Raw genomic sequence first — 25,614 nt, forward strand, 5'->3', positions numbered from 1 at the left:
TCTGGATTAATGAGAATTGTATCTTTTAAATGGTGCCTAATACTTGTATGTTTGAGAAATTTGATATATGAGATTTCTGTTGATTTGTATTTGGCGCCCTGCAATTTCACTGGTTGTTGGCGAGGGGTTCCGGTCCTAGACAGGTTAAACAGTTTAAAATCACATTAAATAATTTCACAAATAGTTTCATCTTTACTCATGCGTTTTATACAACAATTAGATGCAAGCCTCACAACTGAGACTCTTGCATAAACAGAGTTTTGGTATTGTCTCTCATGAGTTTCACAAACATTAAATGAAATGGACCGGTCATAGCTGGATTTTCCCCCATACCGTGTACACATTCTCCAAAACATGGACATTGTTCAGTTCTCAAGTTCTGTGATGTGGAAGAGGTTCCTTTGTTCTCCTGTGAAACTCACTCTCGCTATATTGTCTGGCCATGAGGAGAGAGACGCCTCTAGGAATTTATGACCTGCCTGGGTGTAGGGGGAAGAGAGAGAGGTGGTGAGAGAGGGAGAGGGGGATGGTGCAGAGAGAGGGTGATGGTACTCGTTATCCCCAAAGAGGGCCACGTCATGACACTACCCAATACTAATTGAGTGTATGTAAACTTCTGACCCACTGGGAATGTGATGAAAGAAAGAAAAGCTGAAATGAATGATTCTCTCAACTATTATTCTGACATTTCACATTCATAAAATAAAGTGGTGATCCTAATTGACCTAAGACAGGGAATTCTTACTAGGATTAAATGTCAGGAATGGTGAAAAACTGAGTTTAAATGTATTTGGCTAAGGTGTATGTAAACTTCCGACTTCAATTGTATGTCTATGGAAATGGTGAGGCCTACCAGCCTCCTAGGTTTTTTATTGAAGTCAATGTAGCCAGAGGATGACGGAAACTAGCTGTCCTCCGGCTACACCACGGTGCTAATCCAGACAGTGCTGTTGAAGTTATTGTAGACCTTCATTGCAAACACTGTATTTTAACCAATTATTTGGTGACATATGAATATATTTAGTTCAGTTTTATCTAAAGAGGATAACTTTTTTTTTTACGTTTCACTATTTTTATTTTTATGAAATCCCCTCCCTCCTCTGAGGGGTCTCCACTGGTGTATATGTATATATGTATGCGTATTTCTATGTATGTATATGAATGTGTATATGTATGCATGTTTCTATTTATATATGTGAGTATGTTTATTTATTTATGCTGCAGTAGTTTATGTGTCGGGGGGCTAGGGTCAGTCTTATATCTGGAGTATTTCTACTGTCTTATCCGGTGTCCTGTTTGAATTTATGTATTCTCTCTCTCTCTCTCTCTCTCTCTCTCTCTCTCTCTCTCTCTCTCTCTCTCTCTCTCTCTCTCTTTCTTTCTTTCTTTCTTTCTTTCTTTCTTTCTTTCTTTCTTTCTTTCTTTCTTTCTTTCTTTCTTTCTTTCTTTCTTTCTTTCTTTCTTTCTTTCTTTCTTTCTTTCTTTCTTTCTTTCTTTCTTTCTTTCTTTCTTTCTTTCTTTCTTTCTTTCTTTCTTTCTTTCTTTCTTTCTTTCTTTCTTTCTTTCTTTCTTTCTTTCTTTCTTTCTTTCTTTCTTTCTCTCTCTCTGAGGACCTGAGCCCTAGGACCATGCCTCAGGACTACCTGGAATGATGACTCCTTGCTGTCCCCAGTCCACCTGGCCGTACTGCTGCTCCAGTTTCAACTGTTCTGCCTGAGGCTATGGAACCCTGACCTGTTCACCAGACGTGCTACCTGTCCCAGACCTGCTGTTTTCAACTCTCTAGAGACAGCAGGAGCGGTAGAGGTGCTGACCTGTTGCACCCTCGACCACTACTGTGATTACTATTATTTGACCATGCTGGTCATTTATGAACATTTGAACATCTTGGCCATGTTCTGTTATTAGCTCCACCCGGCACAGCCAGAAGAGGACTGGCCACCCATCATAGCCTGGTTCCTCTCTAGGTTTCTTTCTAGGTTTTTGCCTTTCTAGGGAGTTTTTCATGGCCACCGTGCTTCTACATCTGCATTGCTTGCTGTTTGGGGTGTTAGGCTGGGTTTCTGTACAGCACTTTGAGATATCAGCTGATGTAAATCAATTTGATTCGATTTATGCATGTGTGTGTGTATATATATATATATATATATATATATACATATATATATATATATATACTCCCCCCTCCAAAAAAAACTACATATAAATATATATATTTACTCCCCCCCCCCCCCCCCCCCCTAAAAAAAAGATATAAATATATACAGTGCCTTGCAAAATTATTCGGCCCCCTTGAACTTTGCGACCTTTTGCCACTTTTCAGCCTTCAAACATAAAGATATAAAACTGTATTTTTTTGTGAAGAATCAACAACAAGTGGGACACAATCATGAAGTGGAACGACATTTATTGGATATTTCAAACTTTTTTAACAAATCAAAAACTGAAAAATTGGACGTGCAAAATTATTCAGCCCCTTTACTTTCAGTGCAGCAAACTCTCTCCAGAAGTTCAGTGAGGATCTCTGAATGATCCAATGTTGACCTAAATGACTAATGATGATAAATACAATCCACCTGTGTGTAATCAAGTCTCCGTATAAATGCACCTGCACTGTGATAGTCTCAGAGGTCCGTTAAAAGCGCAGAGAGCATCATGAAGAACAAGGAACACACCAGGCAGGTCTGAGATACTGTTGTGAAGAAGTTTAAAGCCGGATTTGGATACAAAAAGATTTCCCAAGCTTTAAACATCCCAAGGAGCACTGTGCAAGCGATAATATTGAAATGGAAGGAGTATCAGACCACTGCAAATCTACCAAGACCTGGCCGTCCCTCTAAACTTTCAGCTCATACAAGGAGAAGACTGATCAGAGATGCAGCCAAGAGGCCCATGATCACTCTGGATGAACTGCAGAGATCTACAGCTGAGGTGGGAGACTCTGTCCATAGGACAACAATCAGTCATATATTGCACAAATCTGGCCTTTATGGAAGAGTGGCAAGAAGAAAGCCATTTCTTAAAGATATCCATAAAAAGTGTTGGTTAAAGTTTGCCACAAGCCACCTGGGAGACACACCAAACATGTGGAAGAAGGTGCTCTGGTCAGATGAAACCAAAATTGAACTTTTTGGCAACAATGCAAAACGTTATGTTTGGCGTAAAAGCAACACAGCTCATCACCCTGAACACACCATCCCCACTGTCAAACATGGTGGTGGCAGCATCATGGTTTGGGCCTGCTTTTCTTCAGCAGGGACAAGGAAGATGGTTAAAATTGATGGGAAGATGGATGGAGCCAAATACAGGACCATTCTGGAAGAAAACCTGATGGAGTCTGCAAAAGACCTGAGACTGGGACGGAGATTTGTCTTCCAGCAAGACAATGATCCAAAACATAAAGCAAAATCTACAATGGAATGGTTCAAAAATAAACATATCCAGGTGTTAGAATGGCCAAGTCAAAGTCCAGACCTGAATCCAATCGAGAATCTGTGGAAAGAACTGAAAACTGCTGTTCACAAATGCTCTCCATCCAACCTCACTGAGCTCGAGCTGTTTTGCAAGGAGGAATGGGAAAAAATGTCAGTCTCTCGATGTGCAAAACTGATAGAGACATACCCCAAGCGACTTACAGCTGTAATCGCAGCCAAAGGTGGCGCTACAAAGTATTAACTTAAGGGGGCTGAATAATTTTGCACGCCCAATTTTTCAGTTTTTGATTTGTTAAAAAAGTTTGAAATATCCAATAAATGTCGTTCCACTTCATGATTGTGTCCCACTTGTTGTTGATTCTTATATATTTTTATATCTTTATGTTTGAAGCCTGAAATGTGGCAAAAGGTCGCAAAGTTCAAGGGGGCCGAATACTTTTGCAAGGCACTGTATATTTACTCCCCAAAAATATGGGGGATTGGAAGTGAGGCCGACAATTACATTGATGGAAGCGACAATCTATCCGCAATATTAAAGCTGATCCACCCCCTAAAAAAACAATGTAGTACCACAGTGGTGTGCAGAATGGCATCTCGGAATGCACAGCTCGTCGGTCCTTGTCACGGATGGGCTTTTGCAGCAGACGACCACACAGGGTTCCACTCCTATCAGCTAAAAACACAAAGTATCTCCAGTGGGCACACGATCACCAACACTGGACAATTGAGGAGTGGAAAAAACATTGCCTGGTCTGACTAATCATGGTTCCTGTTGCGTCATGCTGATTGCAGTCAGGATTTGGTGAAGCAGAGTCCATGGCCCATCTTGCATGGTGTCAACGGTATGGTGGCGGTGGAGGCGGTGGTGTAATGGTGTGGGGAATGTTTTCTTGGCACATGTTAGGTCCCTTCATAACAATTGAGCAAGGTTTCCATGCCCGAAGAATTCAGGCTGTTCTGTAGCCAAAGTGGGGTCCGACCCAGTACTACATGGGTTTACCTAATAAACTGGACACTGAGTGCATATGTGCCTCAATTAAAAAAAATATATATAGACCCTTAGCTTTTATTTGACACAAGATTTGACAAGCTTATATGAACTTCCTTTTACAAACATATACAATAGATCAAAAGCACTGTGATGTGATTATTAATATACAATATATGCCCATTGCTTTAAAATAGTAATGCACCAACATCATTTGAAAAAATACAGATTAAGCATGCATCGTCTTTACCTCGTCGTTACACTCAGACGCCCCTTATTAGCGTTATGCTGAGATAGCTGTGGCCTTTGATCTTCACTGATCTTTGTAAACACATCAAAGGCAGGAAACCTCTATTAGCAGGTTATTACGAGGTGACAGGCGTAACCATATCCTGTATTAAAAACACATCAGACACGACACATGGACACTCAACATAGTCAAGTTCTATGTTACAAGAAGAGGAGCACTGGTGACTGAAAAGGAATTAAATATGATACAGTAAAGAAGAAGAATCCAATGGCATAATGGGTTCATGTAGAGGAATGGACTTTTGCACTTTGCAATAGAGACTTTTTCAAGTGTTCAGAAATGTGGGTTTGTGAGACCTAACAGATTACTTCCTATTTATTTGTCTCAAACCGAATCATAATTCGGATGTCTTTCAGTCCAAGAAGGGAAACAGTGAGTTCCTGTGCTTGTAACCTTTAATTTCATAACTAGTACCCACCTTTGGTAAAAATGTATAGTTACAGAGCCTCTCTAGGCTAGGTTTTCTGTTTTAGGGTTAAGTTTAGAAGTTAGGTTAAAGGGTTAATGTTAGGGTTAGGGTGAGCTAAAAGGATTAAGGTTAGGGGAAGGGTTAGCTAACATGCTAAGTAGTTGCTACTTTTTAGCCATTTTGCAAGTAGTTCAAAGTTGCTAATTACAATCATGCTAAAGATGAGATTCAAACTTGCAACCTTAGGGTTACCAAACTTTACATACCGTATCATACAAATTTTACTAATTTAAGTATCCTAGATTTACATTTACTATGTTACGTCTATTGTATGAGACCAGGCTGTGCCAACAGTAAAACATGACCATACCAACCGCCATATGCACAAAGATCTCTGCAAAGCAATAATATACAGCATGTACCACGGGCAGGCTTTAGGACCAAGTTTCTAAGTAAGCAGTGGTAACCCAAAGAGAAGGAGAAGGCATTCATTCGGGAGTGAGTTTGAGTTGGTTCACCAATTCAGACCGAAACGCTGCAGCATCAGCATCGCCACTATTACAGCAAGGTGAAGTAAAAACTACGCTCGCAAAAAGGCTGCACGTCCTTGGGACCTGGTGATCTAAAACTTGTTTTTGGTTGTTTATCATTTGTTAACATTAATAAATAAAAGTGGCAACTCTTTCCAGGATCCTTCCAAAAGGAGCCATGGATTGTATAAGAAGACACACTTTTATTAATATCGCTGTCAGCGTTTTGATAGGTAAGTAGACTATAGTAATTTATTTACAATTTCCTTAGCTATATTGCGGCACTGGGGAGTCAATTTCAGTAATGTTTTTTTTATTTTGAAATCTCTTTAGTTTGGTCTAGATACACAGGAATATACTTAATTCGAAGTTTCAGTATCAGTTCTCCTCACGGTCATGATATGTTCTTCTTCTATGATAGGCATATTAATCAATTCATTTTATTGTGAGATTAATACACATTCCTGACCGAATCATTAAGGTTAACATACTTTTAGAGTCATTTAGAGTCATTCTTGCACCTGGAAAATTCAGAACGACACATTTCCATTTGTTAGGAAAGGTTGTGGCAGTCAACTTGTTTACTCAACGGATTTCTCTAGAGGAATATTGCTATTATTGTGTGATCATAGGTTTTAGGAATAATCGCCTGAGATGGTCAGATAACCATTTTGCGACCTATTGTAGCTTCAGATCAACTGTGATTATTAACATTACTGCCATTGAATAATTCTTTGCTATTTGACATTGTGATTCTTGGCACCCTGAATATTTGGAATGGTGCTGAATTATTTGAAAACAATATTCACATGGATAGTCCATGTTGTCAATATTTATTTGACTATGCCTCACTGTATTTCCTTAAAGAGTAAGCCTTCATTATCCTTACAGCCATATGCAAATTTTCGCAATCTTCATAATCCATAATGTCTCAATCAAAGAGTTCCTGAGGAACCTGCTTGAATATGTCTGTTTTAACTGTAGTTTACATTTCTGCATATACTGTACCTGTATAAGCACACGACATTTACACACGCCATCCCACTGATTTCTGAGTAATTATGACTGCACTCCCAGACACATTTATTACAAATAAAAAACTGAAATACCATTTTTTTTAAATTTATTTTATTTACTTAAAAGTAATTGTGGCAGTAGAAGCTAATGTGTTCCTAATGCTAAATCATGCATTAGGAGAACACAATTTGTGTTAAATAAATATGACAGGAAAACACTCATGTAAGATTCATGAAGCTCAAATGTAAGTTCAATATGAATAATTTACATAATGTTGTTTTGGCTTGGTTTTAAAACATGTTTTACTTGCATAAAACTCTCAACTTTTTAAATAGAACAATTATATGAAAAACTGTCTTAGTTAACAAATTATAGTAGGTGGTTTTGCTCTCCTTTTATAGTGGCTTATTAATTTATGCTTAATGCGATCGCTCTTGCTATATATCACGGCAGAATATTCCTTAGATGAGGAACATTGAAGTATTTGACATCAAATGTGTTAATTACATCAGAACAAATGAGTAACTACACTGTAATAAAGTGGTATTAGCGGAACCAGAACTATTTTCAGACCTTTATTACTTGAAATAGTGCAGCTTCACAGATTCTATTATTTTGGTAGTCATCCATGTGCTCATTACAACTGAAAGCATGTCTTGTAGATGGGACCAATCACCATAGTTCATCCAATACATCTTATTGTAATATATTCATTTATTTCCCGAAAATGTATTTCTTGTGATGAACTGTTGGTTTAGTCAAATAGAGGCAGGGAATTGCAATATATATATATTTTTTTGATAACAGGTTTATAATTTAATCGGGTCTGAAAGCAACCAAAACAAATGCAGATTTGTAGTGTGCACATTTGTAGATAATCTAGTTTGCACGTTTGACTGTGCTGACAGCTGCTACCATAGAACTACACAGATTTTCTCAATATTAAAACTTCAAATCACCAGCTTGCCCCTTATAATAAAAAGTTTACCTATCTTGAAATGTTGTCTGTCTTGACTATTTTCAACCTACAGTGGTATCTTAAAAATATCTTAAAATCAGGTTAAATATGTTCAATCTTTGACCTTGATGCAGTACCTTATAAGACAAAGGAGCTAATCGTGGACTACAGGAAAAGAAGGGCCAAGCATGCCCCCAAACACATCGACGGGGCTGTAGGGGAGCATGTCGAGAGTTTCGAGTGACTTGGTGTTCACATCACTAAGGACCTATCATGGTCCAAACACACCAAGACAGTCGTGATAAGGGCACGACAACACCCCCTCAGGTGTCTGAAAAGATTTGACATGGGACCTCAGATCCTCAAAAAGTTATATAGCTGCACCATCGAGAGCATCCTGACTGGTTACATCACCGCTTGGTATAGCAACTATTCAGGCATTCCGACCGCAAGGCACTACAGAAGGTAGTGCGTACGGACCAGTACATCACTGGGGCCAAGCTTCCTATGCCAGGCGGTGTCAGAGGAAGACCACAAATATTGTCAAAGACTCAAGCCACCCAAGTCATCAATCAATCAATCAAATGTATCATCAGCTGATGTCACAAAGGGCTGTACAGAAACCCAGCCTAAAACCCCAAACAGCAAGCAATGCAGATGTAGAAGCACATAGACTGTACTCTCTGCTACCACATGGCAGGCGGTACCAGAGCGCCAAGTCTGGGACCAAAAAGGCTCCTTAACAGATTCTACCACCAAGCCATAAAACTGCTGAACAGTTAATCAATAAAATGCAAATTAATTACTTAAAAATCAAACAATATGATTTTCTGGATTTTTGTTTTAGATTCCGTCTCTCACAGTTGAAGTGTACCTATGATAAAAATGACAGACATGCTACATGCTTTGTAAGTAGGAAACCTGCAAAACCGGCAGTGTATCAAATACTTGTTCTCCCCACTGTATAGTGCAATCGGAATGTATTCAGACCCCTTCACTTTTTCCACATTTTGTTATTAAAATATTTTTCCCTGATCAATCTACACACAATACCCCATAATGACAAAGCAAAAACAGGTTTTAAGAAATGTTAGCAAATTTATTTAAAACAAATCTGAAATACCTTATTTACTTAAGTATTCAGATCCTTTGCTACAAGACTCAAAATTGAGCTCAGGTGTATCCTGTTTCCATTTATCCTGTTTTTATTTTTAATTTCACCTTTATTTAACCAGGTAAGCTAGTTGAGAACAAGCTCTCATTTGCAACTGCGACCTGGCCAAGATTAAGCATAGCAATTCGACACATACAACAACAGAGTTACACATGGAATGAACATACAGTCAATAATACAGTAGAAAAAAAGAAAACAAAGTTTATATACAGTGAGTTCCAATAAGGTCAACTAAGGGAGTTAAGTCAATAAATAGGCCATGGTGGCGAAGTAATTACATTATGGCAATTAAACACTGGAATGGTAGATGTGCAAAATATGGATGTGCAAGTAGAGATACTATGGTGCAAAAGGAGCTAAATAAATACATACAGTATGGGAATGAGGTAGATAGATGGGCTGTATACAGATGGGCTATGAACAGGTGCAGTGATCTGTGAGCTGCTCTCACAGCTGGTTCTTAAAGCCAGTGAGGGAGATGGGAATCTCCAGCTTTTTGCAGTTCATTCCAGTCAGTGGCAGCAGAGAACTGGAAGGAAAGGCGACCAAAGGAGGAATTGGCTTTGGGGGTGACCAGTGAGATATACCTGCTGGAGCGTGTGCTACGAGTGGGTGCTGCTATGGTGACCAGCGAGCTGAGATAGGGCGGGGCTTTACCTAGCAGAGACTTGTAGATTGAAAGTCCCCAAGAACACAGTGGCCTCCACCATTCTTAAATGGAACCACCAATACTCTTCCTAGAGCTGGCTGCCTGGCCAAACTGAGCAATTGGGGGAGAATGGCCTTGGTCAGGGAGGTGACCAAAAACCCGATGGTTACTTTGACCAAGCTCCAGGGTTCCTCTGTGGAGATGGGAGAACCTTCCAGAAGGACAACCATCTCTGCAGCACTCCACCAATCAGGCCTTTATGGTAGAGTGGCCAGACGGAAGCCACTCCTCAGTAAAAGGCACATGACAGCTCGCTTGTAGTTTGCCAAAAGGTACCCGAAAGGACTCACAGACCATGAGGAACAAGATTCTCTGGTCTGATGAAACCAAGATTGAACTATTTGGCCTGAATGCCAAGCGTCACGTCTGGAGGAAACCTGTCAACATCTTATGGTGAAGCATCAGCGGCAGGGACTGGGAGACTAGTCAGGTTTGAGAGAAAGATGAACGAAACAAAGTACAGAGAGATCCTTGATGAAAACCTGCTCCAGAGCGCTCAGGACCTCAGACTGGGGTGAAGGTTAATCTTCCAACAGGACAACAACCTTAAACACACAGCCATGACAATGCAGGAGTGGCTTCGGGACAAGTCTTTGAATGTCCTTGAGTGGCCCAGCCAGAGCCCGGACTTGAACCCTATCTAACATCTCTGGAGAGACCTGAAAATAGCTGTGCAGCGACGCTCCCCATCCAACCTGACAGAACTTGAGAGGATCCGCAGAGAAGAATGGTAGAAACTCCCAAAATACAATTGTGCCAAGCTTGTAGCATCATACCCAAGAAAACTTGAGGCTGTAATCACTGCCAAAGGTACTTCAGCAAAGTACTGAGTAAATGGTCTGAATACTTATAAATTTCCGTTTTATTTAATTAAAAACCTGTTTTTGCTTTGTCGTAATGAGGTATTGTATGTACATTGATGACGAAAAAATACAATTGAATCCATTTCAGAATAAGCCTGTAAAGTAACAGCATTTTGAAGTCAAGGGGTCTGAATTCTTTCCAAATGCACTGTACTACACTGAAAGTGGTAATCGGTGCCGTTAAAAGATGAGGGAGGACAGAAAAAAAGTGTGAGCATGGTCTTATTTCTATTACAGCATATTTGATGACTGTCATTCATATTTCATGCACCCATATCAATGTAACATTGAAAGGTTTAGGCTACTACATGATTCTAAAATTCTCCCTGTACCCATCCATGAGGTTGCTACAACCTAACCTTTGAATGAACATCTACAAAGTAGGTGCACAGGTTGAGAGACATTTGAGTAATCAAGGTGATAGACACATTCAATACCACCTTGCACAATTTAGCTAAACTAGGGTTTAATCATTAGTCCAACAGTTGCAAACGAAAGCTTCTATTGGACAAATTCAGGTATGTTTATCCCTGTTTCTATCCATTTGCTTCTGTTTTAAGAAATATTTTTTCAACAGAATCAGCAGAATGAATACATCCCTGATCACACGCAAACACAGTTCACTTTCATAGCGGCTACATACAAACAGCTTTCCAAGCCAAACCTTCATATCATATCATCACACTAACCACTACACACAGTCTACATTGTTTCCACCATAATAGCTAACGTCAAGTCAACATAGCTACTAGAACTAACACGTTAGTAAACCCGCTACAATCATGCAGTACAATGTATAGTCAGCAAGCAGTTGAGCAGTTACACCGGTGGGCCCCGGTGGCAATAAATTCATAAAACCAAAAGCTTACCTTGACTTGGAAGAGTTCCAGTGTTGGATAGCCATAGCCAGCTAGGTAACATTGCATCCCTCTCTGTTTGAGCCGGGTCTTTGAGTATGCTAAACTAGCTAGCTGCATTCGCTAGCTAAGTAAGTGAAAGTGAAAAAATATGAAATATAGCTAGCTCACTCTCTCTTGTTTCTCCTTAATTTTTGAAGAAATTAATTTGTTCAAAACTGTTCAACTATTGTCTTTTCTCTCTTTTTGAGTCAATTATTCACCACATTTTAAGCACTGCAGTGCTAGCTGTACTGTATGCTTTCAAAACAATATTCATTGTCTGATCCTTGGATTGGGTGAACAACGTCAGTTCATGCGGCAAGAGCTCTGATAGGTTGGAGGAGGTCCTCTGGAAGTCGTCATAATTACTGTGTAAGTCTATGGAATGGGGGGCCTCCTAGGTTTTGTGTTGAAATCAATGTACCCAGAGGAGGATGGAAACTAGCTGTCCTCCGGCTACACCATGGTGCTACCCTACAGAGTGCTGTGATGTTGAGACTACTGTAAACCTTCATTGCAATTTAGTATAGTTTTATCAAAAAATTATATTTTTTTACGTTTCACAATTTTTATTTTTAAATTCTCCACACACACACACACACACACACACACACACACACACACACACACACACACACACACACACACACACACACACACACACACACACACACACACACACACACACATTCACATTCCTTCACCCTCTTCACATACACTGCTGCTAGTCTGTTTATTATCTATGCATAGTCACACCACCATGTACATACACTACATTAGCAAAAGTCAAGGATTGGTAGGATAGTCAGTTTGGCAGCATGAGTGAAGGATGATTTGTTGCGAAATAGGAAACCGATTCTAGATTTAATTTTGGATTGGAGATGCTTAATGTGAGTCTGGAAGGAGAGTTTAGGTATTTGTAGTTGTCCACATATTCTAAGTCAGAACCGTCCAGAGTAGTGATGCTAGACGGGTGGGCGGGTGCAGGCAGCGATCGGTTGAAGAGCATGCATTAAGTTTTGCGTGCATTTACAGTTTTTTCCGATTGCTAAACGACAGTGGGCACAACTGGAGTCACATGTGCAAAACTCTAACTACAGTCTGCACTACCAACAGTCACCTGAGCTAAACAGTTCACATCACCTGCAAAACTCATTCCAAGCAACACAACTCTTAACACATGGCTCAAAACACGCTCAGTGCAGCCAAACACTATGCACAACCCTCACTGAGATAACACACACTGTCACTCAGAACACACTGAGAGTAAAAACACTAGCATCAAACACCAATACAGAAAATACCAACTTTTCATCTTTACAGTTTGAACAATTTCAGTGACTTCATACAAAGTAATATTTTCTTCAAAGAAAAGAATGACATTCTTTCACATGATTTATTAACATTTTTAGAACATAACAATTCTTTAAGGTAAATGAAAATGAGCAGTTTGCTTCAATAGTCTGTAGTAATTTACGGAATTACAGTAATGAGAAAAAAAAGGTAGAAACTAAAAGTACATACTGTAATTCGAACAAATAATTGAGGGGCTAATCCTGCCTCTCTCTAGCATCAGGCCACAGGTTTTCTTCAACATCACATCTAATGTTTTCTCTTGCCATGCACCTGGGGAAGAACCTTCTGGAGTGCCTTATCCATCCCTGGCAGTCCTCTGGACTCGTGTCCTCACATCCGGCACGCATGGCTTCCAAAAGAGACATTTGGTCATGTGGGTGGTGACCAAACACTTTCCACCTCCAGGCAGAGAAAAACTCCTCTATTGGGTTAAGGAAGGGTGAATATGCAGGCAGGTACAAAACCATAAATCTGTGATGTGCTGCAAACCAATCTGTGATAGCTGCAGAGTGGTGAAAAGCAACATTATCGCAAACTATGACAAAAACTTGGGGGTTTCTTACTGGCTCCCCCTGTTCTGCTGGCACTAGCTGAGCATAGAGCTGTTCTAGGGAAGCTATAAGCCTTTCTGTGTTGTATGGGCCAATGAGTGGTGTGTTGAGAAGCAAACCATCATTAGCCATTGCAGCACACATGGTGATATTTCCCCCCCTTTGGCCTGGAACCTCCAGTGGCCCTTTGACCTATAACATTCCTTCCTCTGCGCCGTGTTTTGGCAAGGTTAAATCCAGCTTCATCGATAAATACAAATGAATGTGGTCTTTCCAGTGCTTCCACCTCCATTACTCTCTGAAAAACAGTAAGTGCACAGTTTTACTGTAGAAATGCTAGTGTTTTTTCTACTGTAAATATTTTGTTTAGCTGTGTACGTAACCTCAGACGTCTTACCTGGACATATTGGTATCTTTGCTCTTTTACCCGTTCACTGTTTCTCTCGAACGGTACAGTGTATAACTGTTTCATTGTAACTTGGTGTTTCTTTAGGACTCGAGCAATAGTTGTTGTGCTGACAGAATTAACATTTTCAAATATATCATTATCAGCCAGCACTCTATCTTGAATCTCCCGCAGTTTTATTGCATTGTTGACAACAACCATGTCAACAATAGCATTTTCCTGCGGATCTGAAAATATTTTTCCTCTTCCCCCTGTTGGGGGCAGCCTTTGGGTCCTGTTGTAAAAATATATTCTACAGTCAAACTTACTGTAATATATATCTGTGTAAATATTCTATAATTGCAATACAAAATAGATACCTGTAATGATGGAAAATTCGCATTACAGATGCCACTGTGGATCTTTGCAGATTGGGTTGCACCCTCAACCCTGCCTCTCTCAATGAGAGACCATGGTTCACGACATGGTCTATTAGTGTAGCCCTTATTTCATCTGAAATAACAGCTCTTTGTCTTCTTTGTCTTCCTCCACGCATCCGCCCTCTCCCTGCCACCCTTCTCCCTCCACGAACCCATCTTCCTTGTTCCATTTCCAAAATGAGTCTTTCTGAGCTCTACCTATATATACTGTAATATGTGTGTGTGTTCACTAACAAGTCTAAAACAAGACACCTGCTTAGCCTTTCAGCTGAAATTGCAATCAGCAGTGTTTGAAAGGCACAAGGCTGAAATCTATTCCGTTTTGAATGTGTGGTTCACAGTTTTGACAGCAGTGTGTTAGCATTTGAACAAAGTGCTGTAAATCCACAGTTTTGTGCAGGTTGTGGTTAAAGTCATGGGATAAGTGTGTAGAGTTTTGAAAACTGTGTTCAAGCAATGAAAAACGAACTAGAGTTTGGTCCACATGAACTGCTGCTGTGCAGACTGTAGTTAGAGTTTTGCACATGTGACTCCAGTTGTGTCCACTGTCGTTTAGCAATCTAAAAAAACTGTAAGAGCAGTTGGAGGCCACGGAAGGAGTGTTGTAAGGCATTGAAGCTTGTCTGGAGGTTTGTTAACACAGTGTCCAAAGAAGGGCCAGAAGTACACAGAATGGTGTCGTCTGCGTAGAGGTGGATCAGAGAGTCGCCAGCAGCAAGAGCGACATGATTGATGTATACAGAGAAGAGAGTCGGCCTGAGAATTGAACCCTGTGGCAGCCCCATAGAGACTTTGACACACTGAACTCTATCTGAGAAGTAGTTGGTGAACCAGGCGAGGCAGTCATTTGAGAAACCAAGGCTGTTGAGTCTGCCGATAAGAATGTGGGGATTGACAGAGTCGAAGCCTTGACCAGGTCAATGAATACGGCTGCACAGTATTGTCTTTTTACGATGGCGGCTATGATATCATTTAGGACCTTGAGCATAGCTGAGGTGCATCCATGACCAGATCAGAAATCAGATTGCATGGTGGAGAAGGTACGGTGGGATTCTAAATGGTCGGTGATCTGTTTGTTCACTTTGCTTTCGGAGACTTTAGAAAGGCAGGGTAGAATAGATATAGATCTGTAACAGTTTTGGTCTAGAGTGTCACCCCCTTTGAAGAGGGATCTCAGAAAGAGAGGTTGAACAGGCTAGTAATAGGGGTTGCAACAATTGCGGCGGATAATGTTAGAAAGAGAGGGTCCAGATTTTGCAGCTCTTTCAGAACATCAGCTATCTGAATTTGGGTAAAGGAGAAATGGGGGAGGCTTGGGCAAGTTGCTGTGGGGGGTGCATGGCTGTTGACCAGGGTAGGGGTAGCCAGGTGGAAAGCATGGTCAGCCTTAGAAAAATGGTTATTGAAATTCTCAATTATTGTGGATTTATCGGTGGTGACAGTGTTTCCTATCCTCAGTGCAGTGGACAGCTGGGAGGAGGTGCTCTTATTCTCCATGGACTTTACAGTGTCCCAGAACTTTTGGGAGTTTGTGTTACAGGATGCAAATTTCTGTTTCAAAAAGCTAGCCTCAGGATCGACTATTCGATGCTAATGCAGTACGCCACAGGATGTTTTTGTGCTGGTCAAGGGCAGTCAGGTCTGGAGTGAACCAAGGGCTATATCTGTTCTTAGATCTACATTTTTTAAATGGGGCATCCTTATTTAAGATGGTGAGGAAAGCACTTTTAATTAATAACCAGGCATCCTCTACTGACGGAATGAGGTCAATATTCTTCTAGGATACCCATGCCAGGTCGATTAGAAAGGCCTGTTCACTGAAGTGTTTTAGGGAGCTTTTGACAGTGATGGGGGTTGGTCATTTGACCGCGGACCCATTACGGACGCAGGCATTGAGGCAGTGATCGCTGAGATCCTGGTAGAGGTGTATTTAGAGGGCAAGTTGGTCAGGATGATATCTATGAGGGTGCCCTTGTTTACGGATTTAGGGTGGTACCTGATAGGTTCCATGACAATTTGTGTGAGATTGAGGGCATCTAGCTTAGATTGTAGGTTGGCCAGGGTGTTCACCATATTCCAGTTTAGGTCACCTAACAGTGCAAACTCTCAATTCACATATGGTGTCTAGGGCACAGCTGGGGGTTGAGGGGGGTCTATAACAAGCGGAAACAGTGAGAGACTTATTTCTGGAAAGGTGGATTTTTAAAAGTAGAAGCTCGAACTGTTTTGGGCACAGACCTGGATAGCATGACAGAACTCTGCAGGCTATCTCTGCAGTAGATTGCAACTCCACCCCCTTTGCCAGTTATATCTTGGTGGAAAATGTTGTAGTTGGGGATGGAAATTTCAGAATTTTTGGTGGCCTTCCTAAGCCAGGATTCAGACACAGCTAGGACATCAGGGTTGGCAGAGGGTGCTAAAGAAGTGAATAAAACAATCTTAAGGAGGAGGCTTCTGATGTTAACATGCATGAAACCAAGGCTTTTATGGTTACAGAAGTCAACAAATGATAGCGCCTGGGGAATAGGAGTAAAACTAGGAGCTACAGGGCCTGGGTTAACCTCTACATCACCAGAGGAACAGAGGAGGAGTAGGATAAGGGTGCGGTTAAAGGCTATAAGAACTGGTCGTGAAGTGCGTTGGGGACAGAGAATAAAAGGAGCAGATTTCTGGGCGTGGTAGAATAGATTCAAGGCATAATGTACAGACAAGAGTATGGTAAAATGTGAGTACAGTGGAGGTAAACCTAGGCGTTGAGTGACGATGAGAAAGGTTTCATCTCTTGAGGGACAAGTTAAACCAGGTGAGTTCTCCTCATGTGTGTGGGGTGGGATGAAAGAGCTATCCAAAGCATTTTGAGCGGGACTAAAGGCTCTACAGTGAAAAAACAGTAAAACTAGCCAAGACAGCAGTAGACAAGGCATATTAACATTAGAGAGATGCATAAAGCAATCACAGGTGTTGATCAGGAGAGCTAAGACAACAACGGGTAAATGTTGATTAATGGGCAGAATGGGTCAGTTAGGTACATACAGGACCTGAGTTTGAGGCTGGGGCCGACAGGTAAACTAAATGAGGTACCATGTTATTGAAACAGTCCAGGGGGCATCAGCTGTGTAGCCGAGTGATCACAGGGTCAAAAGAGCAGCAATAGGTGAGTCAAGGTGCTGATCGGTAGTCACTATTACGCTAGGCGAGCAGGGGACACAGCGTTCAGAAAAGCTAGCGGGTCGAGGCTAGTAGCTGGTTCTTCGGCGACATCGTAACAGAATAGCCTGTTGAGACCACATCGGGCAATCACGTCGGCAGTCCAGTCGTGATGGATCGGCGAGGCTCCATGCCATCTCCTGATGGAAGTTCCAGTTATAAGAAATAGAAATACAGATCCGTACCACGTTGGGTGAGGCGGGTGGCAGGAAAGTATATTTAGTTCATAGATAGAATGTGAGATTAAGATATATACAAACAATACCGGCTATTTACACAGGAAAAGACAAAAGACAAAGACAGAGACAGATACACATACACACGTCCTACCTACTGCACCGCCATCTTGGGAAAAATTAGGTCAGGGCACTGTGCAGGCCAGTCAAGTTCTTCCACACTGTTTTAGACAAACCAGTTCTGTATGGACCTTGCTTTTTACATGGGGGCATTGTCATTCTGAAATAGCAAAGGGCCTTCCCCAAACTGTTGCCACACAGTTGGAAGAACAGAATGTCATTGTATGCTGTCGTGTTAAGATGTCCCTTCACTGGAACTAAAGGGCCTAGACCAAACAATGAAAAACAGCCCCAGACCATTATTCCTCCTCCAACAAACTTTACAGTTGGCACTATGCATTGGGGCAAGGTAGCGTTCTCCTGGCATCCGCCAAACCCAGATTCGTCCGTCGGACTGCCAGATGGTGAAGTGTGTTTCATCACTCCAGAGAACGCGTTTCCACTGCTCCAGAGTCCAATGTCGGTGAGTTTTACACCACTCCAGCTGGTGCTTGGCATTGCACATGGTAATCTTAGGCTTGTGTGCGACTGCTCGGCCATGGAAACCGATTTCTTGAAGCTCCTGACAAACACTTATTGTGCTGGCGTTGCTTCCAGAGGCAGTTTGGAACTCAAGCTACTCGCTTCGGCACTCGGCGGTCAGGTTCTTTGAGCTTGTGTGGTGTATATCTCTTTGCCACTGAGCCGTTGTTGCTCCTAGATGTTTCCACTTCACAGTAACAGCACGAGTGTGGCTGAAGTGGCCAAATTCACTAATTTGAAGGTGTGTCCACATACTTTTGTATATATAATGTATTACCTCAATTAACTCAACTAACCCGTACGCTTGCACATTGACTCGGTACCGGTATCCATTGTATATAGCCTCGTTATTGTTCATTTATTGTGTTTCTGTTTTTACTTTAGTTTATTGAGCAAATCTTTCTTACTTGCTCTGCATTGTTGGTTAAGTGCTCGTAAGTACGCATTTCACGGTAAGGTCTATTTGGATTGGTTTTACAAAGCAAGAGACATTAAAAGTGAAGCCATGCTTCTCTACTGATTTTATGTATTATTTCCTGGCATTGCTTAGATAGCTCACCAATGGCATTGGTTTTCTGGTGCATAGTTGATTCGCTGCCCTTATTATCCACATAACTGATTAGATAACCTATCCAATGGTCATCACAGTAAAATCACAAAAAATATATATTCCGTAAGGGAAAACAGGACACAGTACTCACTCTGAATTAGCAAATATTGGTATCATTTTCACCGCTGTGGCACAGTCAATTAGTTCTTATTCTAGCGTACTAATGAAAATAGCCCCTCTACAACTTAGTTTGCAGAACATGTTTGAACATTTGTTGTTCTGCAAGATGACGGAAATGTTTTCCTGTAAATGCCAGTTAACTATTACCAGAATTATGCCTCTTTGTCTAAGTCTAAATAGGCCTGTGCATTGTTTGGGTTTGACTTTTGCTTTTAGTATGATTGAAGAAGCAACTGCCAAAAGTAAGGAAGGAATCGAAGCCTGATTTGAGGTTACTTTATGAAAATATAATTGATTCATCAAAATAACCATGTACGACTCAGAGACACTCTCATTGGAATCATTGAGCTATACTGTAGGGCTTTTTGTTCACTGTAGACTTTTCAATAACCAAGAAGAGAAAGGAGGCTTAACTTAATTTGTGTTTTAATAAGAAGAACCGCAATTAACGTCTGTCCCCCCCCCCCCCCCCCCCCCCCCCCAGTAATGCTTAGTATTCTGTCTAGGTGAAATTAACACCAACAGCAGACAGCAAAGGGAATTTCTCTATATGTTGTCTTTGAAATCTACTGTCCTTACTTGCTGAAGCTTCACATTTATTTAAATTACTTGTACTCTAACTTAATTTGATTGTTTTGAATTGATATACAAGCTGAATGAATTCAATGCAAGTGCCAGTTACCTTTTTCTTGAAGCAGATCCAATCTATAAAATAATAAACTCATGTTGATGTGACGTCTAGCAGGCATGTTACATGAGTAGAGTGGTACATTGGTTCCGCATTTCCTACACGACATGTCTACTGGGGAAAATTGTCTTTATACTATACCACTCAGAGGAGTGTCCCACACTACTGTGTGGGACAAAGTGGCTACAAAGTGGCTTGGGAAAGAGAGTTTTGAACCTAGATCACTCTCTTTACACTACAAAACTATGTGTTGTGGAACTAGTATGTGTCGTCAAACTAGTGTAGTGTAAAGAGGATCTTCTATGGAAGAGCTGTTCAGGCCATTGTGAAAACCTGTCTGGGCTGTCATAGCTGATTCAATATGCTAACTTTATGCTATGGTAGTATAGTTAACATTAGGTTGGAGACTGGATTTTGGGGAATGTTGGACTTGGCAAGAATATATAGAGTGCATTGAGAAAGTATTCAGACCCCTTGACTGGGTCTTCCAAATGGACAATGACCCCAAGCATACTTCCAAAGTTGTGGCAAAATGGCTTAACGACAAGGTACAGTATTGGAGTGTCCATCACAAAGCCCTGACCTCAATCCTATAGAACATTTGTGGGCAGAACTGAAAAAGTGTGTGCGAGCCAGGAGGCCTACAAACCTGACTCAGTTACACCAGCTCTGTCAGGAGGAATGGGCCAAAATTCACCCAACTTATTGTGGGAAGCTTTTGGAAGGCTACCCGAAACATTAGACCCAAGTTAAACAATTTCAAGGCAATGCTACCAAATACCAATTGAGTGTATGTAAACTTCGGACCCACTGGGAATGTGATGAAAGAAATAAAAGCTGAAATATATCATTCTCTCTACTATTAGTCTGACATTTCACATTCTTAAAATAGTGGTGATCCTAACTGACATAAAACAGGGAATTTTTACTCTGATTAAATGTCAGGAATTGTGAAAAACTGAGTTTAAATTTATTTGGTTAAGGTATATGTAAACCTCCGACTTCAACTGTACATAAGTATTCAGAGCCTTTACTCAGTACTTTGTTGAAGCACCTTTGGCAGCGATTACAGACTTGTATTTGGGGTGTTTCTCCCATTCTTCTCTGCAGATCCTCTCAAGCTCTGTCAGGTTGGATGGGTAGTGACACTGAACAGCTATTTTCAGGTGTCTCGAGATGGATTCAAGTCTGGGCTCGCTCTGGCTGGTCACTCGAGGACATTCAGAGACTTGTCCCGAAGCCACTCTTGCGTTGTCTTGGCTGTGTGCTTAGGGTTGTTGGCCTGTTGGAAGATGAACCTTCGCCCCCGTCTAAGGTCCTGAGCGCTTTGGAGCAGGTTTCCATCAAGGATCTCTCTGTACTTTGTTTCGTTCATCTTTCTCTCAAACCTGACTAGTCTCCCAGTCCCTGCTGCTGAAAAACAACCCCACAGCATGATGCTGCTACCCCCATGCTTCACCATAAGATGTTGCCAGGTTTCCTCCAGACGTGACGCTTGGCATTCAGGCCAAATAGTTCAATCTTGGTTTCATCAGACCAGAGAATCTTGTTCCTCATGGTCCGTGAGTCCTTTCGGTACCTTTTGGCAACCTCCAAGCGAGCTGTCATGTGCCTTTTTCTGGTACCCTTCACCAGATATGCGCCTCGACAAAATCCTGACTCGGAGTGCTGTGGAAAATTCCTTTGACCTTATTGCTTGGTTTTTGCTCTGACATGCACTGTCAACTGTGGGGAATTGTATAGAGATAGGTGTGTTCCTTTCCAAATAATGTACAATCATTGAATTTCCTACAGGTGGACTCCAATCAAGTTGTAGAAACACCTCAAGGATGATCAATGGAAACAGGATGCACCTTATCTCATAGAAAAGTGTCTGATTACTTATGTAAATAAGGTATTCCTATTCTTAATTTGTAATACATTTGCAAAAATGTATAAAAACCTGGATTTGCTTTGTCACCATGAGGTATTGTGTTTAGATTGATGTGGATTTTAAAATGTTTTCATTAATTTTAGAATAAGTCTGTAACGTAACAAAACGTGTTCAAGGGTCAAGGGGTATGAATATTTTTCAATTACGCTGTGCTCTATAACCTCCAATACTTTGATTCTCACTTGAATCTGTTTATTATGATGCCATATTAATAGTTTTATTTTTTACTGAATGAATCGTCAATGTAATTGAACAGATGGGCTGTTCATTTAAGTAAGCAGCTAATTGTGAATCCTGTCTCCAATTAGCAATTAACGCGGTGTGTGAATATATTTGAATAAAGAGGAAGAGTATGAAAACTCTTTAAAGACTCAAGGACATTTTAGAAAACACAATAATATACTGCAGATGGTGCCTTTGATGCAAATCATTTTGTAGCTTGTTGCTCCTAAAGCTCAATTAGTGGGAAATAATGAGTGATGGCATATTCAGACATGTTCGAATTCTTAAGTAGTGAATGACAACGTTTTACTATCTGATGTGCTTTACATCTGCTAAACACATGGCCCAATATTTTTTTTCTTAACTAGGCAAGTCAGTTAGGAACAAAATCTTATTTATTTTACAATGACTGCCTACCCCAGCCAAACCCTCCACTAACCCGGACGACACTGGGCCAATTGTGCGCCGCCCTATGGGACTCCCGAACATGGCCAGTTGTGACACAGCCTGGGAATGAACCAGGGTCTGTAGTGCCTTAGGAGGCCCGCTATATAACATCTTGTTGGCCAGAAGTAAGAAAGCAATAACAAGACACTAGCTATCACCTCAGATACCAACCATCCAGGACTAGACCAACATAACCAACGAAATCCAAGATATCCAAGATATGGAACAAATAACAGCTAAAATTCAATTGAAACCTGACCCCCTTGTAAATACCTGGACCTACTGGACATAATTTTTAAACCAAAAAACAACAGAACACTTCTAAATAACAGACCAAAATAACTAGACTATAGAAGAACGAAAGACAAAACAGGAAGAAGGATAATTCACCAGAGTGAAGATGGAAATGTATTTTTCTTAAACAAATATGTATTAAAGTTGTATTAAATTGTATTTTATTAAATAAAGTAGTGCTCCCAATAGGTAAGCATCTGATTTAGTGTACAAAACTGTCCATGGCATGCTTCTGCTCCTTCATAAGCCAGTGATGAGCCATTTCCAGGTGGATAATCAAAACCAGGCTATGAAAATGTATTTACCCCTTTTAGATATTATTCTAAATGATAAAGACTTTCAACATGTTTTCAGTTAAACAATCCCTAAATGTATGTTAAGTGAATGATTGAAGCAGTTAGATTGCAGGCCTCCCTGAATGGAGTACAGACTGACACGTCTATTAAATGATGACCTTCTGTACCGTAGATTGCATGACTCACTATGGAATTGTTGATTTTAATGCAGAATTTAAAGGTTCTCACCATTTCTAACCAGATGATGCCATCTACAGTATATATACAAAAGTATCTGGACAACCCTTCAAATTAGTCGATTTGGCTATTTCAGCCCCACCCGTTGCTGACAGGCGTATAAAATCGAGCACACAGCCATGCAATCACCATAGACAAATATTGGCAGTAGGATGGCCTTACTGAAGAGATCAGTGACTTTCAATATGGCACCGTCATAGGATGCCACCTTTCCAAGAAGTCAGTTTGTAAAATGTCTGCCCTGCTAGAGCTGCCTTGGTCAACTGTAAGTGCTGTTATTGTGAAGTGGAAACGTCTAGGAGTGACAGCAGCACAGCCACGAAGTGGTAAGACACACAAGCTTAAAGAATGGGACCGCTGAGTGCTGAAGCGATGTCCTCGGTTGCAACACTCTACCGAGTTCCAAACTGAGTCTGGAAGCAACATCAGAACAAGAACTGTTCGTCGGGAGCTTCATGAAATGGGTTTCTATGGCCGAGCAGCCGCACACAAGCCTAAGATCACCATGCGCAATGCGAAGTGTCGGCTAGAGTGGTGTAAAGCTCGCCGCCATTGGACTCTGGAGTAGTGGAAACGCGTTCGCTGGAGTGATGAATCACGTTTCACGACTGTTGAAGGAAGAGGACCAAGGTGCAGCGTGGTAAGCGTACATTTTCTCTCTATTTGGAAAATGACGCAGAACAAAACAATAAACACTACAATAACAAACCGTGAAGCTAAAGGCTATGTTCCCTAAACAAAGTCAACTTCCCACAACCACAGGTGGGAAAAAGGGCAGCCTAAGTATGGTTCTCAATCAGAGACAACGATAGACAGCTGTCCCTGATTGAGAACCCTACCTGGCCAAAACATAGAACTACACAACATAGAACATAGAATACCCACCCCAAATTAAGGCCCTGACCAAACCAAAATAGAAACATAAAAAGGATCTCTAAGGTCTGGGCGTGACAGCTACTTGCCCCAATGCATAGAGTCAACTGTAAAGTTTGGTGGAGGACAAATTATGGTCTGGGGCTTTTTTTCATGGTTCAGGCTTGGCCCTTTAATTCCAGTGTAGGGAAATCTTAATGCTACAGCATACAATGACATTGTAGACGATTCTGTGCTTCCCTACCTGGCTAAAACATAGAACTACACAACATAGAACATAGAATACCCACCCCAACTCACGCCCTGACCAAACCAAAATAGAGACATAAAAATTATCTGGAGCTTTTTTTCATGGTTCGGGCTTGGCCCTTTAGTTCCAGTGAAGGGAAATCTTAATGCTACAGCATACAATGACATTGTAGACGATTCTGTGGTTTATCGACATCTGTGTGAAAGAATGTTACTGGCCTGCACAAAGCCCTGACCTCAACCCCATCAAACACCTTCGGGATGAATTGGAACGCCGACTGCAAGCCAGGCCTAATCGCCCAACCTCACTAATGCTCTTGTGGCTGAATGGAAGCAAGTCCCCACAGCAATGTTCCAACATCTATTGGGAAGCCTTCCCAGAAGAGTGGAGGCTGTTATAGCAGCAAAGGGGGACCAACTCCATATTAATGCCCATGATTTTGGAATGAGATGTTTGACGAGCAGGTGTCCACATACCTTTGGTCATATAATATAATTTGACCAACATTATGCATAGTCTCGGATATCCCCGAACTTGGAGCAGCGTAAACCTATAGGCAACGGCACAAAGTCTGGGGAGAATGTCAGCTTTTCTCTGATATTCAGCAAAAAAATTCTGGGGAGACTCCTCAACTCTCTCAAGAAGTCACGAGTTTGGGTAGGCGGGTCTGTAAATACAGGTGGGAATTGTGCTCATGTTTAGCTAAGGTAACAAGCGAATACGGCAGTGGTGCTGCAGTGACCCATTTCCGACTCGTCCTCACACCCAAACTTATTCCCGAATTTGTCCAGATGTGTTTTTATCAATCTTGAATCTCTGATGTATGTCATCATAGCATATAGATTTCAATGTGTTAATGGGAAAGCGAGGTTGTGGTGGTTGTGATGGCTCATATTTCCTTCCTGTCCCTCCTGAACAAAGTCCTCTAAAAATGGCAAGAACTGAAGATTATATAAAACCTCACTTTACAATGTATTAATGGGAAAGCGAGGTTGTGATGAGGTGAGTGGATGGATGGGGGTTAGAGAGGATGTGTGTGTGTGTGTGTGGGGGGGGGTGGGGGGGGGGCAGAATGTCTGGATGATGTGGGCTTTTAGTGTAAATGGAAGGACAGGGGTCTGAGGTCTGAGGAACCCCTGAATCTAATTCAAGCCTAGCTGCAACCAATTAAATTATAAATTGAATTATGGTGTAATTTTTGGGAAATGCCAAAAGCCTGATTCACTGCATATGAATAGGTCCTTAGAAGTGGGGAGGGAGAAGACCAGCATTTTGCTCCAACAACAGACCCTGTATTTTGTTATGGTCTTGCGGTGCGGTAGGCATGTTTTTCCTAGTGGTCAAATAGTCTCTCTGGGTAGAAAAGGATGAGACAAGTTGCAGCACAGACCCTGTCCCCAGTTGTGTTTAGTTTGAAAAACAAAGAGGAACTTATTACAGCTGGAGGCCTGGATATTTCCATCCTGTCTGTGGTCTGTCCAGAGCTAGGGTTCCCCCTGAACAAACGCCTTTGGAAATTGCCAATTTTCACTAGCATGAAAACACTGTCGTGGTATTTTGGCTGGCTGATTAACAGAGAGCAGATTCTGCTGAGTT

At 41.3% G+C, this 25,614-nt stretch overlaps 1 protein-coding gene across 6 annotated transcripts in view; it reads left to right on the top strand.

The window, feature by feature from the left end:
- Positions 1-5,493: 5,493 nt before the first annotated feature.
- ltk (leukocyte receptor tyrosine kinase) overlaps positions 5,494-25,614 on the top strand; it is a 172,063-nt gene continuing 151,942 nt past the window's right edge. For 5 of the 6 annotated variants that reach the window (XM_090220640.1, XM_036962441.2, XM_036962442.2 and 2 more), the window contains exons 1-2: positions 5,494-5,709; positions 5,831-5,904. In XM_090220640.1, the coding sequence (XP_090076766.1) occupies positions 5,850-5,904 (55 nt within the window). In that variant the 5' untranslated portion in view covers positions 5,494-5,709; positions 5,831-5,849. The other variant, XM_090220636.1, reaches the window with a different exon arrangement.

Source organism: Oncorhynchus mykiss, chromosome 25 (assembly GCF_057628025.1).
Source record: "Oncorhynchus mykiss isolate SJ-2025 chromosome 25, ASM5762802v1, whole genome shotgun sequence".
In the NCBI taxonomy this organism is placed as follows: Eukaryota; Metazoa; Chordata; class Actinopteri; order Salmoniformes; family Salmonidae; genus Oncorhynchus; species Oncorhynchus mykiss.